Raw genomic sequence first — 13,531 nt, forward strand, 5'->3', positions numbered from 1 at the left:
CAAATTCTGGACCTCATTCAACAAATTATTCATTGAGTATCTTCTCTGTCAGTTCTGGAATGCTGTGATATATAAGAAAAGGACACATTTCTGAGAGAAGTGAAGAGATATGTCAAATTGTATGTAGAGAGTATTACAGTAAGGGTATTTGGCCTGGTTGGAGAACTCAAGGCAGATTTCCTTGAGGAGGAACACTTAGCTGAAATTTGAAATAGACATTGGTAGATAGTAGAAACCAGGCAAAGAAGGGAAGTAAGAGAGAACAGTAGTTTGTGATTCTTGTGAGCTTCTGTCTTCACTCTTAGCACTCTAGCAGGAAATGGGAGGATGCCCAAAGGTCTATCCTTGGAAATAGTTATGTTTTAAAAATGGCTCGTTTCTTGACATTTCAAAAGAATATCTGTACTTTGTGTAAGTTACAAACCATAAGAAAGGGGGAAAAAGTCATCGCAAATTCTACCACCAAATTGATAAACATTCTTCCAGATATTTTTCAGTGCACGTATATAAGATGTGTATCTTTACAGAACACAATTGCCGTTAGAATATACTGTAGACAATTTTTCAGTGGCGCTGTTTGCAGATTCACTGTGTTTGTAATAGGCTGGTGGTATTCACTGTATAAACATGCTGTTGTAACTAATTACCCTATTAAAACAGTTATGGCTATATTAAATTTTTTGTTTTGATAAATCTTCTAAAATGTAAATCTTTGTGAACTTGTTTAATTATCCACTGGGGGTAAATTCCTGGAAGTGTGAATGTTAGGACAAAAGTCACGCCTATTTTATGTAAAAATTTGCAATGTTTTACTAGCCTGTCTTTTTTTTTTTTTTTTTTAAGATTTTATTGATTCATGAGAGACACAGAGAGAGAGGCAGAGACACAGGCAGAGGGGGAAGCAGGCTTCTGGCGGGAGCCCAATGCGGGACTTGATCCCGGATTCCAGGATCATGACCGGAGCCAAAGGCAGATGCTCAACCACTGAGCCACCTAGGCACCCCTACTAGCCTGTTCTGATTGAACTTTCACTAGCTCTGTGTGCGAATGTGCCCATTTCCTCAGGTGCTCTTTGACAGTGGCTGTCATTAATCTTCCTGTTTTTTAATATTAAAGGAGAAAGATGGCTATTATATCACTCCTACTTGTATTTTTTTGTTAGGATGACTATAACTGCCTGTGTCCTTTGCCCTAGTTTTCTCTGGTATTTGTCCTTTTTTCATTTTCTCATGAACATGAGCTCTCTGTATATTAGGTATGCTAATTCTTTGTCATGTGGTCATTTGGACAGAAAGAAAAAGTTTTACACATTAAATGTGAGTAAAACTTTGCTTTCATCCTCTTTGGTTTGTGACCAGATATAGAAGTGATTTTTACCTTTTTTCTTCTCAAAGAATGCCTTTTTTTAAAAACTTTATTGATGAGGGATTTATTATAAAAGACTGTAACCCTGAAACAGTTGGAAGAGATGCTTAGAGCAAGGTGTGGGGAAAGAGCACAGAGCATCCCTGCCCTCCCGTGTGCACTGCTCTCCCCACATCTCCCTGTATCCACCGGCCCAGAAGCTATCTCAAAAGAATGACCTTCAAAAAGTTCAGCCAGCCTTTGAATGTCAGCATCTTCAATTCATCCAGTAGTTTTGAACTGATAGTTTATTTTTATTTATTTATTTATTTATCTATTTATTTATTTATTTATTTATTGCTGCAAAAAGCTTTATTGTCTCCATTTGGTCCACGTTTTGGGAAAGGGCTCCAGGATGGTTAAAAAGCTGCCTAGTGGCTGCATGGGAAAAGGTTCAGGCACAAGCCCTGGCACCAGGGGGTTGCCAGAGGAGCCCCTCAAAGGCTGCTGTTCTCCAGAGGCTCCTAGTCGTGAACTGATAGTTTAAATTCCAAAATGTTATGTATTTGGAAGACTTTCTTCTTTTAAGATTTTATTTACTTATTCACGAGAGACAGAGAGAGAGGCAGACACATAGAGGGAGAAGCAGGCTTCCCACAGAGCCTGATGGGGGACTCGATCCCAGCACCCCGAGATCATGACCTGAGCCAAAGGCAGACACTCAACCACTGAGCCACCCAGGTGATTTCCAGACATCCTGGAAGACTTTCTTGTAGTTCTGTAGTTCTTAACCTGAAGCCTGTAGATCCTTAGGCGGGCTACAGATGAGCTTCAGGGAGACTGAGCTTTTGAAATTATATGCATATATTGTGTGTATAGTTTTTTTCCATTTGGGGAAAGGTCCACAGATTCTCAAAGGAGTCTAGGCCCCAAATGGCAAGATCCCTGTTTTTGAGGTTGTAATTTGTTGTGTTTTCCTTTTTCTTTATATAGGCACCAGGGATTTGGGGTACTCTCAGTAATACTGGCAAACCATGCTGTCAAGCTGTTAACCTCTCTCTTTCAAGACCTTCAAGTGGAAGCTCTGCACAAGGTGAGGGATTGTTGTCAGGGGATGAGCCTACTGACTGCTGGCTTCACTTCTAGGTAGGCTACCTTGAGCCATCTGATCCTGTTGTTACCTCCTGCTCTGCTAGAACATTAATTCTCTTTTGCCATGGTTACCTTCAGGCCTGGGAGACAGATGGTCCCCCTGCAGTCCTGAACATTATGGCCCAGAGCACCTCCATCCAGAGGATCCAACGGCTGATTGACTCAGTCCCACTGACGAACCTGCTGTTGACATTACTCTCAACCTCCTACAGAAAGGTAGGTGGCATAACACCACTGATAATTTGGAACATTTATATAATCCTTTCAAAATGAATAAGATTGTATACTGTGACCTTTATAAACTCAAATTTCGTGGTAAAGGTTTTGAAAACGAGTGGAATTCTTGAATGAGTCTACACTTTGTGTCTGTTATTGTCAGCGTTGTGATACATATAGCTGTGAGGTGCTTTGTGACAGGTGTCATGCTGATTCAGAAACTCAGAGGCTACTCTGGAAAGACTCCTGTTTCAATTCTTGTCTGTAGCTTTGGGTTTGGAGTGCATTGGGATAAAGGGATCCGAGCTCGGAAAGGAGGACACTGTTAGGAGGATTTCTTGGATTTAGAGGAAAGGAAAAGACACAGAGAAAATGTCTCATATGGTGAGTGAGGTGAAGCAGGGTGGCATCTTGTCTGTCATTGTCAGTTACGGAAGCTGCTATTTTCCTAGGCCTGTGTCCTGCAACGTCAGAGGAAGGGCTCCATGAGCAGCGATGCCAGCGCCTCGACTGACTCAAACACTTACTATGAGGATGATTTCAGCAGCACGGAGGAGGACAGCAGCCAAGGTAGAGGCCTCTTTTCGGTGTCCCGGGAGGCAGGCAGCAGAGAGCAACAGGAGCTCCCTTGCGTGGATTCTGTTAGTGTCCTGTTGCCGTCTTCACCTGCCTAGCATGGATCCTGATTTTCTGGGTCCTCGAAGGGGCATATTGTTGAAGAGTAAGTTGAGCTGTTGAAGACTGAGTGATAGAAACTTCTCCCAGTGATACCCAGATTGCTTTTCAGCCCTTCCCCTCCAAGATCAGGATCCATCTCAGTTCCTGCTGCTGTTTGTGTTGACCCAGCTGGTGAACTTTGAACTTTGTTCTGAGCTTCCCAGTGAAACTCCAGAGCTTGTGTGTGAGGGGTTTGCTCCAGCTATTGTCATGGATGTGTGGCTTGGGGAGGCATAGGGAGAGGAACTCCAGACTCCGTGGCAGTGAACAACAGGGCAAAACAAGCATTCCCTCCTTTCTTGGTTGGGAGAGAGATGGAGTAAGACAAATCGCTCAGGTTCTTTATGATCAGATTTTTTCTTTTATAATCAGGTGGGAGCCATGTATAGTATTGTGAAAGGTGCATCTGTTAATTTGGGCTTTACAATTGATAGATAAAAATTTGTTTTTCAAAATGTTTGACTTCTTGCCAGTAAAGTGAGGTTGTTCCTGTTTCTTCATTGGCTCCTTTATAAAAAAAAAAAATACTAGTTTTATTGATGTATAGGTTACATGCAGTGAAATGCTCCTGTTTTGTGTGTACATTTAGATGAGCATTGACAAATTTGTGCAACATGTAACTATCACCTGAAATCAAGATAACCCTTTGTTCCTTTTTTTTCTTTTTCCTTGTGTTTCTTTTGATGTAGACACTTCCATAAAACAGATGTACTAAAACTTTTTTTAAAAATGTGTTATTTTTATTACTTATCTCTTTCTTCAGATGATGACAGTGAGCCTATTTTGGGGCAGTGGTTTGAGGAGACCATCTCTCCCAGTAAAGAGAAAGTGGCACCTCCGCCTCCTCCCCCGCCACCTCCGCTAGAGAGTTCTCCTCGAGTTAAAAGCCCCAGTAAACAGGCTCCCGGTGAAAAGGGCAACATTTTGGCTAGTCGCAAAGATCCTGAGTTGGTAAGAGTGGATTTTTGAGGTTAAGGGAAAGGAGAGATGGGGAGTTGTGAAAAGTAGATCGTTTGAACTAAAACATTTTGTAGGTTGGGTCAACTGTAATATTTAAAGATATTTTTGGGTGTCTGGATGGCTCAGTCAGTTGAGCCTCTGCCTTCAGCTCAGGTCATGATCCAGGGTACTGGAATTGCACCCTTCATTGGGCTCCCTGCTCAGTGGGGAGTCTGTTTCTCCCTCTCCCACCACTCCCCCTGCCCCGCCCTGCATTAGTATTCTGTCTTGCTCACTCTGTGCTTGTGTGCGTGCACTCTTTCTCTCAAGTAAATTAAAAAAAAAAAATCTTTAAAGATATTTTTACTTAGGACTTAAGCGTACAAATTGTGTTTGATTAAATAATTTGTACTCTTGATATTGTTTCTCTGATTGAGGGTTAGTAACATAGCCTTTGGAGTTAGAAGTGAGTTTGAATCCTGCTTTTACTGGCCATTTTACTTACCATTTACTGGCTCTAAACTTTGGACAAGAATCTAAACCTCTCCAAGACTCATTGTTGTCTTTTGTCATATGGGAATGATTGTACCTGCTTTGAGGGGTGTTGTGAAGAATTAAGGAGCCCCTAGTATAGGTGTGGTACATCTTAAGTGCTTGCTAATTATTTATTCAAACAGTATTTCTAGATGACATATTATCAGCACTGTTCTAAAGCTGTATCAGGAAACAAATCAGATATAGACCTTACTTTCATACAGTACAGCTTATTCTAGTCAAGATTGTGGCCATAAAACATTTACACCATAATTCAGTATCATTTTGAGAAAGAAGGAAGGAGCTGGGAATTCCATGTGTGTATAATGATCAGACTTCAGAATTCCTTATTTCAATAGTGTCCTTGAGCTGAACAAATGCAGGACCTTAGGGGAATGACAGAAAAAAGTCTGTCTAGAAGCCTCAGTTTTCACAGTGTTTTCTGAAGTCTTTTGTGTTCAACAGGTGCCATTTCATGTAACTGGTAGAATTATGATGGGAAAGACTGTTGTAATTAAACTTCATTCCACTGTAGGTGATTTAAAATCTGACACTAATTCATTGAGTTTGTTGCATCAGATCTGTAGGCATTTTTTTTTTTTTTTTTTTTTAGATTTTATTTATTTATTCATGAGAGACACAGAGAGAGACAGAGACACACAGGCAGAGGGAGAAGCAGGCTCCCTGCAGGGAGCCTGATGTGGGTCTCAATCTCAGGACCCCAGGAGCCAAAGGCAGTCTCAACCATTGAGCCACCCAGGTGTCCCATTTTGATGTGTTTTATTTTTATTTGTATTCAAGATTTGGAAGTACTTTGGGCTTATGACCCTGACGTAAGATTCTTGCTGTTCTTTTTAGTTCTTAGGTCTGGCTTCCAACATTTTGAACTTCATCACTTCTTCCATGCTGAACTCACGGAACAATTTTATCCGAAACTACCTGAGTGTGTCTCTTTCAGAACACCATATGGCCACCCTGGCCAGCATCATTAAGGAGGTGGACAAAGATGGACTCAAGGGTCAGTAGACAGGATCAAGGCTTGGTTGATGTTTTCTCCAGTGGAGTTTGGCTGTTGGCAGGGCAGTATGATGATGTATCAAGAGGCTGCTTGAGTAATCAGCGTCCTTATTGCCTTTAAGGTTCATCAGATGAAGAATTTGCTGCTGCTCTCTATCACTTCAACCACTCTCTGGTAACTTCTGACCTTCAGTCACCCAACCTGCAGGTTTGTGTGCACTGTGACCTTTGGCCATGCGCTGTGTCTGCTTCCAGTAGGCTGTAGTATTCAGTTGGGAAGAAACACAGTTTGTTGTAGAAACCCCCAACTGGAAAGAGTTTGAGACATTATGCTAATGTGTCTCACTGCCCCATTCAGATTATTTCAAAAAAGAGAAAATGTGTCCTTTATCCCCAAGTCATTCAGTAAGCTTAAAGTGAAAGGAAAACTACAAAAATAGCTCCTAATGACTGTCCTAGTAGACAGGTGGACAAAATAGACAAGAGGGCAGGAAAATATAAATGGCCAATAAATGTAGAAAATGCTTAATTTCATTAGTAATCTAAGAAATACACGTTGGACATGTGTTCTTTTTGAAGAGTCAAATTACAGAAGGTAGTTGCTCTCAGATACATGCCTGCTTGCAAACTCACCACCAAAATAAAGTGTAGGATCTTGATTGTGACCTTCTAAATCTTAGGGTTTTTCCTCTCTATTAGTTTCATATATATGTTTATTTTTACATATATACTCCTTAAATTTTACAATTATTTGATTGTTTTCAGCTTTATGGTAACTGATACCATGCTCTATATGATCTTGTTAGGCTTTCTTATTTCACCTAATATTATTTGACACCATATTGCCAAGATTCGTCTATACTATTGCTAACTCTGTAGTTCTTGTTTTGACTACTACATGCTATGCCATTGTGTTTGTGACTATGCCAATTATTCATCTCCCCTCTGCTCCCACTGATGGATCTTTTGATTGTGTCAGGGTTTGTTACTACTCCAAGTATTACTGTGATCTTGTATGTGTCCCCTGAGATAACAAGGGGTTCTCTTGGGCAGGTAAGTGGGAGTAGAATTGACAAGATACAGAGTAGGTGACTGTAAGCAAGTAATACTGGACTGCTCTCTAAAGTAGCAGCACGGTGGGGCACCTGGCTGGCTCAGTCAATAGAGTATTCCACTCTTAATCTGGGTTGTGAGTTTGAGCCCCATGTTGGGTATAGAGATTACTTTAAAAGAAAAAAAAAAGTAGCTGTACCAAGTTTTATCATCACCAGCAATGTGTCAGGTTTGTGGATTCACTTTCTCTCCCAACATTTGACAGTGTGGTGGTTGTTTTTTTTCTAAGCCCGATGTGGTGATTGAGCTTATGACCATGAGATCAAGAACTGAGCTGAGATTAAGAGTCGCACACTTAACCAACTGAACCACCCAGGTGCCCCGACAGTGTTGTATTTTGATAATTTTTTGAACATGGTCAGACTTCGTCAGTCTTTTAGTGTGCATAAAGATCCTTGGGGAATTTGTTTAATAAATGCAGATTCCTATTTGCAGCTATCCCTCACCTCCCCAGAAGAATTAAATTTGTAGATCTCTCCAATATTTTGTCCTAAGATTGTTTTGAAAAGTTTTGTTACTCTTGAGATTATTTCAGTGGATTTCTCAGAATCAGGAGACAATTTAAGGATTTGCTCTTGCCCCCAAAGAGATAGGATCTAGGAAGCTATTTTAAAAGGTTAAACTTAATTCTTACCATCCCATAGTCTTTGAGAAATTCTTGAAAATTTATTTCATTGTTTAAAAAGATAATTACAAAACCTATTTATACATACCTACTGTTAGATGAAAAAAATTCTTTTGGGGATGCCTGGGTGATGGCAGTCAGTTGAGCATCTATCTGAGTCTTGGTTTTGGCTCAGATTGTGATCCACATTCAGTGTGGAGTCTGCTTGAGATACTGTCTCCCTCTCCCTCCCCATTGCTTGTGCTGTCTCTATCTCTAAAATCAATCAATCAATCAATATTTATTTATTTATTTCGTGGGAAAGGAAATATAACTTGAGTGGTAAAGTTGTTGACCTAAGATGAAGAGAAGAAAATGCTTCAATTAGTATATGGCTTGCAGCACCTTCCCAGACTGTATAGGGTCAGGATATCCTGCCAAAGTTATCAGCTCCTTGCTGAAATCTAAGTTTACTTAGAGAAGTTTCAAAGTTCATAGACTTGGCCTTTTCCTGCTTAAACTTGTCCAAATAATGGGGGAAGAAATATTTTCCTGTAGAGAATAGGAGTTCATAGGATTCCTGTAATGATGTGCCCTCTTAGCATTAAAAAAAAATAATTCTAGACCTTGTGTGGACATGTAGCTTGGCTGCCCATATCACTGACTTTATGCAGAGCAAATTATCAAACTTAGTCTTCATTTTATTTCCAAACATGGGACTTTAAATTCTTCCCCCAAATTTCATTGCTATGATGAAAAAAAAGTGAAGGATATTTAGTGTAATTATTTGCTATTGATGATTGTTTCTTTGGAATCCTGTACAATGTTCTTTTTTTTTAGGAGAGTGTGTGTTTGTGTGCACACACGTGCGCGTGCATGTGTGCACACAAGGTGGGGGGGGCAGACAATGGGAAAGGTAGAGAATGTTAAGCAACCTTCACACCAACGTGGAACCCAACATGTGGCTCAGTCTCATGACCCTGAGATCATGAGTTGAGCTGAAACCAAGAGTCCTACACTTAACTTGACTGATTCACCCAGCTGCTCCATGTACAAAGTTATTTACTCAAGGTGTCTAACTTGCAAGATGCACATAGTGTCCTTTAAGGGAAGTTCATGGAATGGAGTCCGGTCTATGAAAGTAAACAAATATAAATTACATCATAAAAGTTGTCTTCATTTGTCAGGGTAATAAAAAGCTTGTTCTGAGTTAGTAAGACCAGTAGGCTTTCCCTACTTAATAGAAGAAACCTATTTAAGATGACTTACAAACATCTTGGGAAGCGGACTTTCTGCTGAAAGGCCATGTGCTTCGTTGGCATGGGCTCTGTTTTCTTTCAAATTTGTTTAATAACACAGTCTACTAAGATGATTTGTGTCTTCTGAAGCCAAATGAGAAAGCAGGCTTTGTCTGGTTTTCTGTTGGCATTCTGCTCTATTGGCCATTGGTGATTAACTCAAACTCTAGCCCCAGTTGGTGGAGCTGAAAGTTCTAGCCCTTTAATCATGTGGTTGGTTCCCCTGGCGACCATCCCCCATCCTGAAGCTGTCTAGGGGCCTCATTATCATAAATACAGGTATTATTGAAGAGCTTATTATGAATGCCATACACGTTCTCACCCCTGTCAGGAAATGACAGCTTTAAGACCTCTGTTCCAGGAATGGGACAAAGACCAAATATGTATTTCTTCTTTTATCGTATCACAGGGAGTTAGTATTTAATGGGTATAGAATTTGAATTGGGAAAAATAAAAAAAAGTGCTGGAGATGGATAGTAATGATGTTTGCACAGTGTTTATGTACTTAATGCCACAGAACTTTCCACTTAAAAATGATTAAAGTGATAAATTTTATGTTACATTATTTTATCACAAAAAAAGTAAAATCTATCTGGCACATAGTAATAGTGTCTACTAAACATTAGCTGCTATCTGTATTTATTGTTATCATTTAGTATTAAGATTATTATATTCGTCTTATATTTATTACTATTACATGTAGAATTACAATAACTTAATATTACACAGTGATCTCGGTTCAACTCATTCGTTCACTGAGCATTCATTGAGCACCTACTATGTGCCAGGTAACATTGTAGACACTGAAGAAATCCAGATGGCTTGAATTAGTGTGGGATCATGAGAAAGGGGAGATACAGTATTGATAAAGGACCCATGGTAGAGATCATAGTAAATTATTTGAATGGGATAAAGGACATGGATAGGAAGAAGTCTAAGATCTTGCCTGGCTTTTCAACCCAAATGAGACCAGAAGCGTGCTGTTGTCTTTCATAGAAAGGGAACATCAGCAAGGAGAGTTGGTTTGGTGATAGAAGGAGCCGTATTGAGTGTGCAGGGAGCTCACTCTCCTAGGTTTGAGTCAGCTTGGGTTCTGTTTACTCATGGATCACTTATTTACTGCACGTTTGCTCAGAATGATCCTCTGGGTTCTTGAGCTATGTGAGGTACATTGTGCTATTTTCTTTGTGTTATGAAAAACAAGCAGTGTTTGCTTACCCCAAACAACTTTCTTGTAGTCACTTGTGGTTGGCCAGCCTGGAAACCACTGTGTGGTAGAGCTTGAGTGCGAGGCTTTCGTTTCATGAAGGAGTAAGCTAAAGGCAGTGAACGGTGGCATAACCCATGTGATTGCATGGCTTCGGTCTAATGAGAAAAGCAATTCGTGTATTTGTGTATACTGGAATTTTTTTTTTTTAAAGATTTTATTTATTTATTCATAAGAGACACAGAGAGAGAGGCAGAGACACAGGCAGAGGGAGAAACAGGCTCCATGCAGGGAGCCGGACATGGGACTGGATCCCAGGCCTCCAGGATCACACCCTGGGCTGAAGGCGGTGCTAAACCTCTGAGCCATCTGGGCTGCCCGGGAATTTTTTTTTTTTAAGATTTTATTTATTTATTCATGACAGACACACACACAAGACAGAGGCAGAGACACAGGCAGAAGGAGAAGCAGGCTCCATGCAGGGAGCCGGACATGGGACTGGATCCCAGGCCTCCAGGATCACACCCTGGGCTGAAGGCGGTGCTAAACCTCTGAGCCATCTGGGCTGCCTGGGAATTTTTTTTTTTAAGATTTTATTTATTTATTCATGACAGACACACACACAAGACAGAGGCAGAGACACAGGCAGAGGGAGAAGCAGGCTCCATGCAGGGAGCCTGACGTGGGACTCCATCCTAGGTCTCCAGGATCACACCCTATGCTGAAGGTGGTGCTAAAACGCTGGGCCACCAGGGCTGCCCTGTATACTGGAATTAATATATAAGAGTTTTATATAGAAGTTTTATCAGTGTTTTTAGTTAAAATAAGGAGTTCCCACTACTGCTGTTAAAAAATTATTTTTAAAGGATTTTATTTATTCATGAGAGACACAGAGAGACAGAGACACAGGCAGAGGGAGAAGCAGGCTCCCTACAGGAAGTCTGGTGCAGGACTCGATCCCCAGTCTGGGGATCACTTCCTGGCAAAGGCAGACATTCAACTGCTGAGCCACCCAGGCGTCCCAGAAAAAATAATTTTAAAGAGGATGACATTTTGAGGCACCAGTGGGATGAAAACATCTAGAAAGTAGTTGGAAATGTGAGTCTGAAATTCAGGGTTTAAAAATTATAATTGAAAACGAAGCTTTGAGAATTGTCCACTAAGAGGTGGTTGTTTCAAGTAATGAGAACAGTAAGATGAGTGGGGGATGGCCCTAGTGGGGAGGGCAGAGGCAGAGAGCCCAGTAGTGATTAAAGGCACGGGTTGGCACAGGGTGCCTGGAGGGCAGGTGGGAACACTTCAGGCCAGGCCTTTGTGGGTGTGCTGTGACTCAGTTTTACTTAGGAAGCCAGTTCCTCTTACTCAGGGATAATGAAAGTTGGAGTGGATTAGGAGAAAACCAGGTTCTGAGGAATGTTCACTCATTTCTTAGGGCTCTGAGGCCTGAAACAACAGATACAAAACAAAAAAACCCTCTTTTAAAAAAATATGACCTGGATAACAAATTCATGATTTTCATTTTTCCATGTTTCTGGATCCTATCTGTATAGTTGCAGTTTTACAATTAAAATCAGAACATTGATGCCTCTCTTTTTTTTTTTTTTACTTTTTCAAAGTTTACTATTTCAGATACCGTTTACCTTGGTCTTTATAGCTGCTACCATTATGACTGCATGTTCCTTGATTTGAATACTTAGATGTTTTTTCTAAATTTTTTTTTATTATTACAGTAGTGTTACAGTATTTTATAGCTCAGACATGTTAATTTTTTTGAATCATTTCCTTGAGTCAGGAATTGAGAAAAGTCTTTAAGACTGTGAGGAGCATAAATGATTAAGAATGAAGATTTTAGAGATAAGCCTGGCTTTGAATACTTGGGAATTTTGTGGCTTAGGTCATGTTCTTAAACCATTCTGAGCTCTATTTCCTTCGTCAGTAAAATGGAGCACATACCCACCTAACACTCTGACTCTGAGCATTTAGTGTGACAGTAGGTGTGCAGTGCTTAGCCTGTGATAACTGCCCAGTACGAGTCAACTACTCTTCATATCTGCAACATTTTGAATAATTATTTCCAAGTAGTGGGGTCCTCTGGGATGTTTTGTAAGAATATAATTTAATTTGACAGACTTAGGAATTTATCCTACATCCCGAGGTAACTGTGATTTGTGTCTTCTGAAGCCAAGTGAGAAAGCAGGCCTTTGTCTGGTTTTCCATTGGCATCCTGCTTAGTTTGTGTGTGTGTTTGAAAAGATAAGTTGCAGCTTAGATAACTGAGCACAAGTCAAGCTCATTTGAAAGACACGCTACAACTGGAGGCAAAAACGACCCTGACTAATTCGGGGTGCCTTGACATCTAATAGGCAGACTCTCTGCTAATACTGTTGTAGAATACAAGTGGCAGGACCTCCCCACCTTGAGTGTTACTTGTAGTAGTATATGACTAGTTGTGAAAGAAAAACTGTCAGCCCATTTGGAAAATTATCCAGATTCTGCTTTCTCAGTGCGTTTCTCCTTTTCCAGGACCCCACTTCTGACACTAACTATAGTTGTGAAAGGGGTTAGATTAGTACTTTTCCCTTTATAGTTTTCTTGTTTGCTGAGCAAAATGACCTTTCTCCAAACCACATCTAAATCTGAATTTCTGCTCACTCTTTAAAATACTCTTCTTGCATTAAAGAGTAATATTTAGGGCTCCTGGGTAACCTTTGGCCTCATTCTCTTTTTTCTAACGGTCTCTTGTATGTCTTTCCTGGCAGAACACGCTGTTGCAGCAGCTGGGAGTAGCTCCTTTCTCTGAGGGCCCTTGGCCCTTGTACATTCACCCTCAAAGCCTCTCTGTGCTTTCACGCCTTTTGCTCATCTGGCAACATAAAGCCGGCACTCAGGGTGATCCCGATGTCCCTGAATGCCTGAAAGTTTGGGACAGGTAAGAGAACTCCAGGAGAAGCCCTGCAGAGAAGGATATGTACTTTTTAAAATTTGTTTGACCTCTTTGTAGTTAGCCTTGGGGATCTGAGACAGTGTCTGATAATAGAGTGTACAGTGGTGAGGGTGGAGGAGTAGGTTTCTGATGGTGTTGGGGGAAAATGCGCTGCTCAAGAAGCAGAAGTACCTAAACTATGGTCTGGAAACAAAATCACCCCTTAGCACATGGGGGATATGGTTGCAATTATGAGATAGAACCTGAATCCTGAACGTAACCAATTTTATCCTGACCTGATTTTTTGAAAGACAGGGAACGGGGAAGCCAACTCTGTGTTTGGTTGTTTTGCTTTCAACATGAAAACCACTCAATGACTTGCAGTCTTTTTTGGACAACTTTTAAAGAATTTTTTTACTTGGGGGAAGCTCAGATTAATCGTCTAAATCCTCTTTAGATGGACCTAT

General features: G+C 40.7%; 1 protein-coding gene across 5 annotated transcripts in view; it reads left to right on the forward strand.

Moving 5' to 3' along the window:
* The window catches only part of UBR4 (ubiquitin protein ligase E3 component n-recognin 4), a 132,806-nt gene that overhangs the window by 17,350 nt on the left and 101,925 nt on the right, over positions 1 to 13,531 (forward strand). For all 5 annotated transcript variants that reach the window (XM_072828086.1, XM_072828088.1, XM_072828090.1 and 2 more), the window contains exons 12-18: positions 2,338 to 2,437; positions 2,575 to 2,712; positions 3,165 to 3,282; positions 4,193 to 4,380; positions 5,761 to 5,920; positions 6,042 to 6,127; positions 12,901 to 13,070. In XM_072828086.1, coding sequence (XP_072684187.1) covers positions 2,338 to 2,437; positions 2,575 to 2,712; positions 3,165 to 3,282; positions 4,193 to 4,380; positions 5,761 to 5,920; positions 6,042 to 6,127; positions 12,901 to 13,070 — 960 coding nt within the window. The remainder of the gene's footprint in view (positions 1 to 2,337; positions 2,438 to 2,574; positions 2,713 to 3,164; positions 3,283 to 4,192; positions 4,381 to 5,760; positions 5,921 to 6,041; positions 6,128 to 12,900; positions 13,071 to 13,531) is intronic.

This window comes from Canis lupus, chromosome 5 (assembly GCF_048164855.1).
Source record: "Canis lupus baileyi chromosome 5, mCanLup2.hap1, whole genome shotgun sequence".
In the NCBI taxonomy this organism is placed as follows: domain Eukaryota; kingdom Metazoa; phylum Chordata; class Mammalia; order Carnivora; family Canidae; genus Canis; species Canis lupus.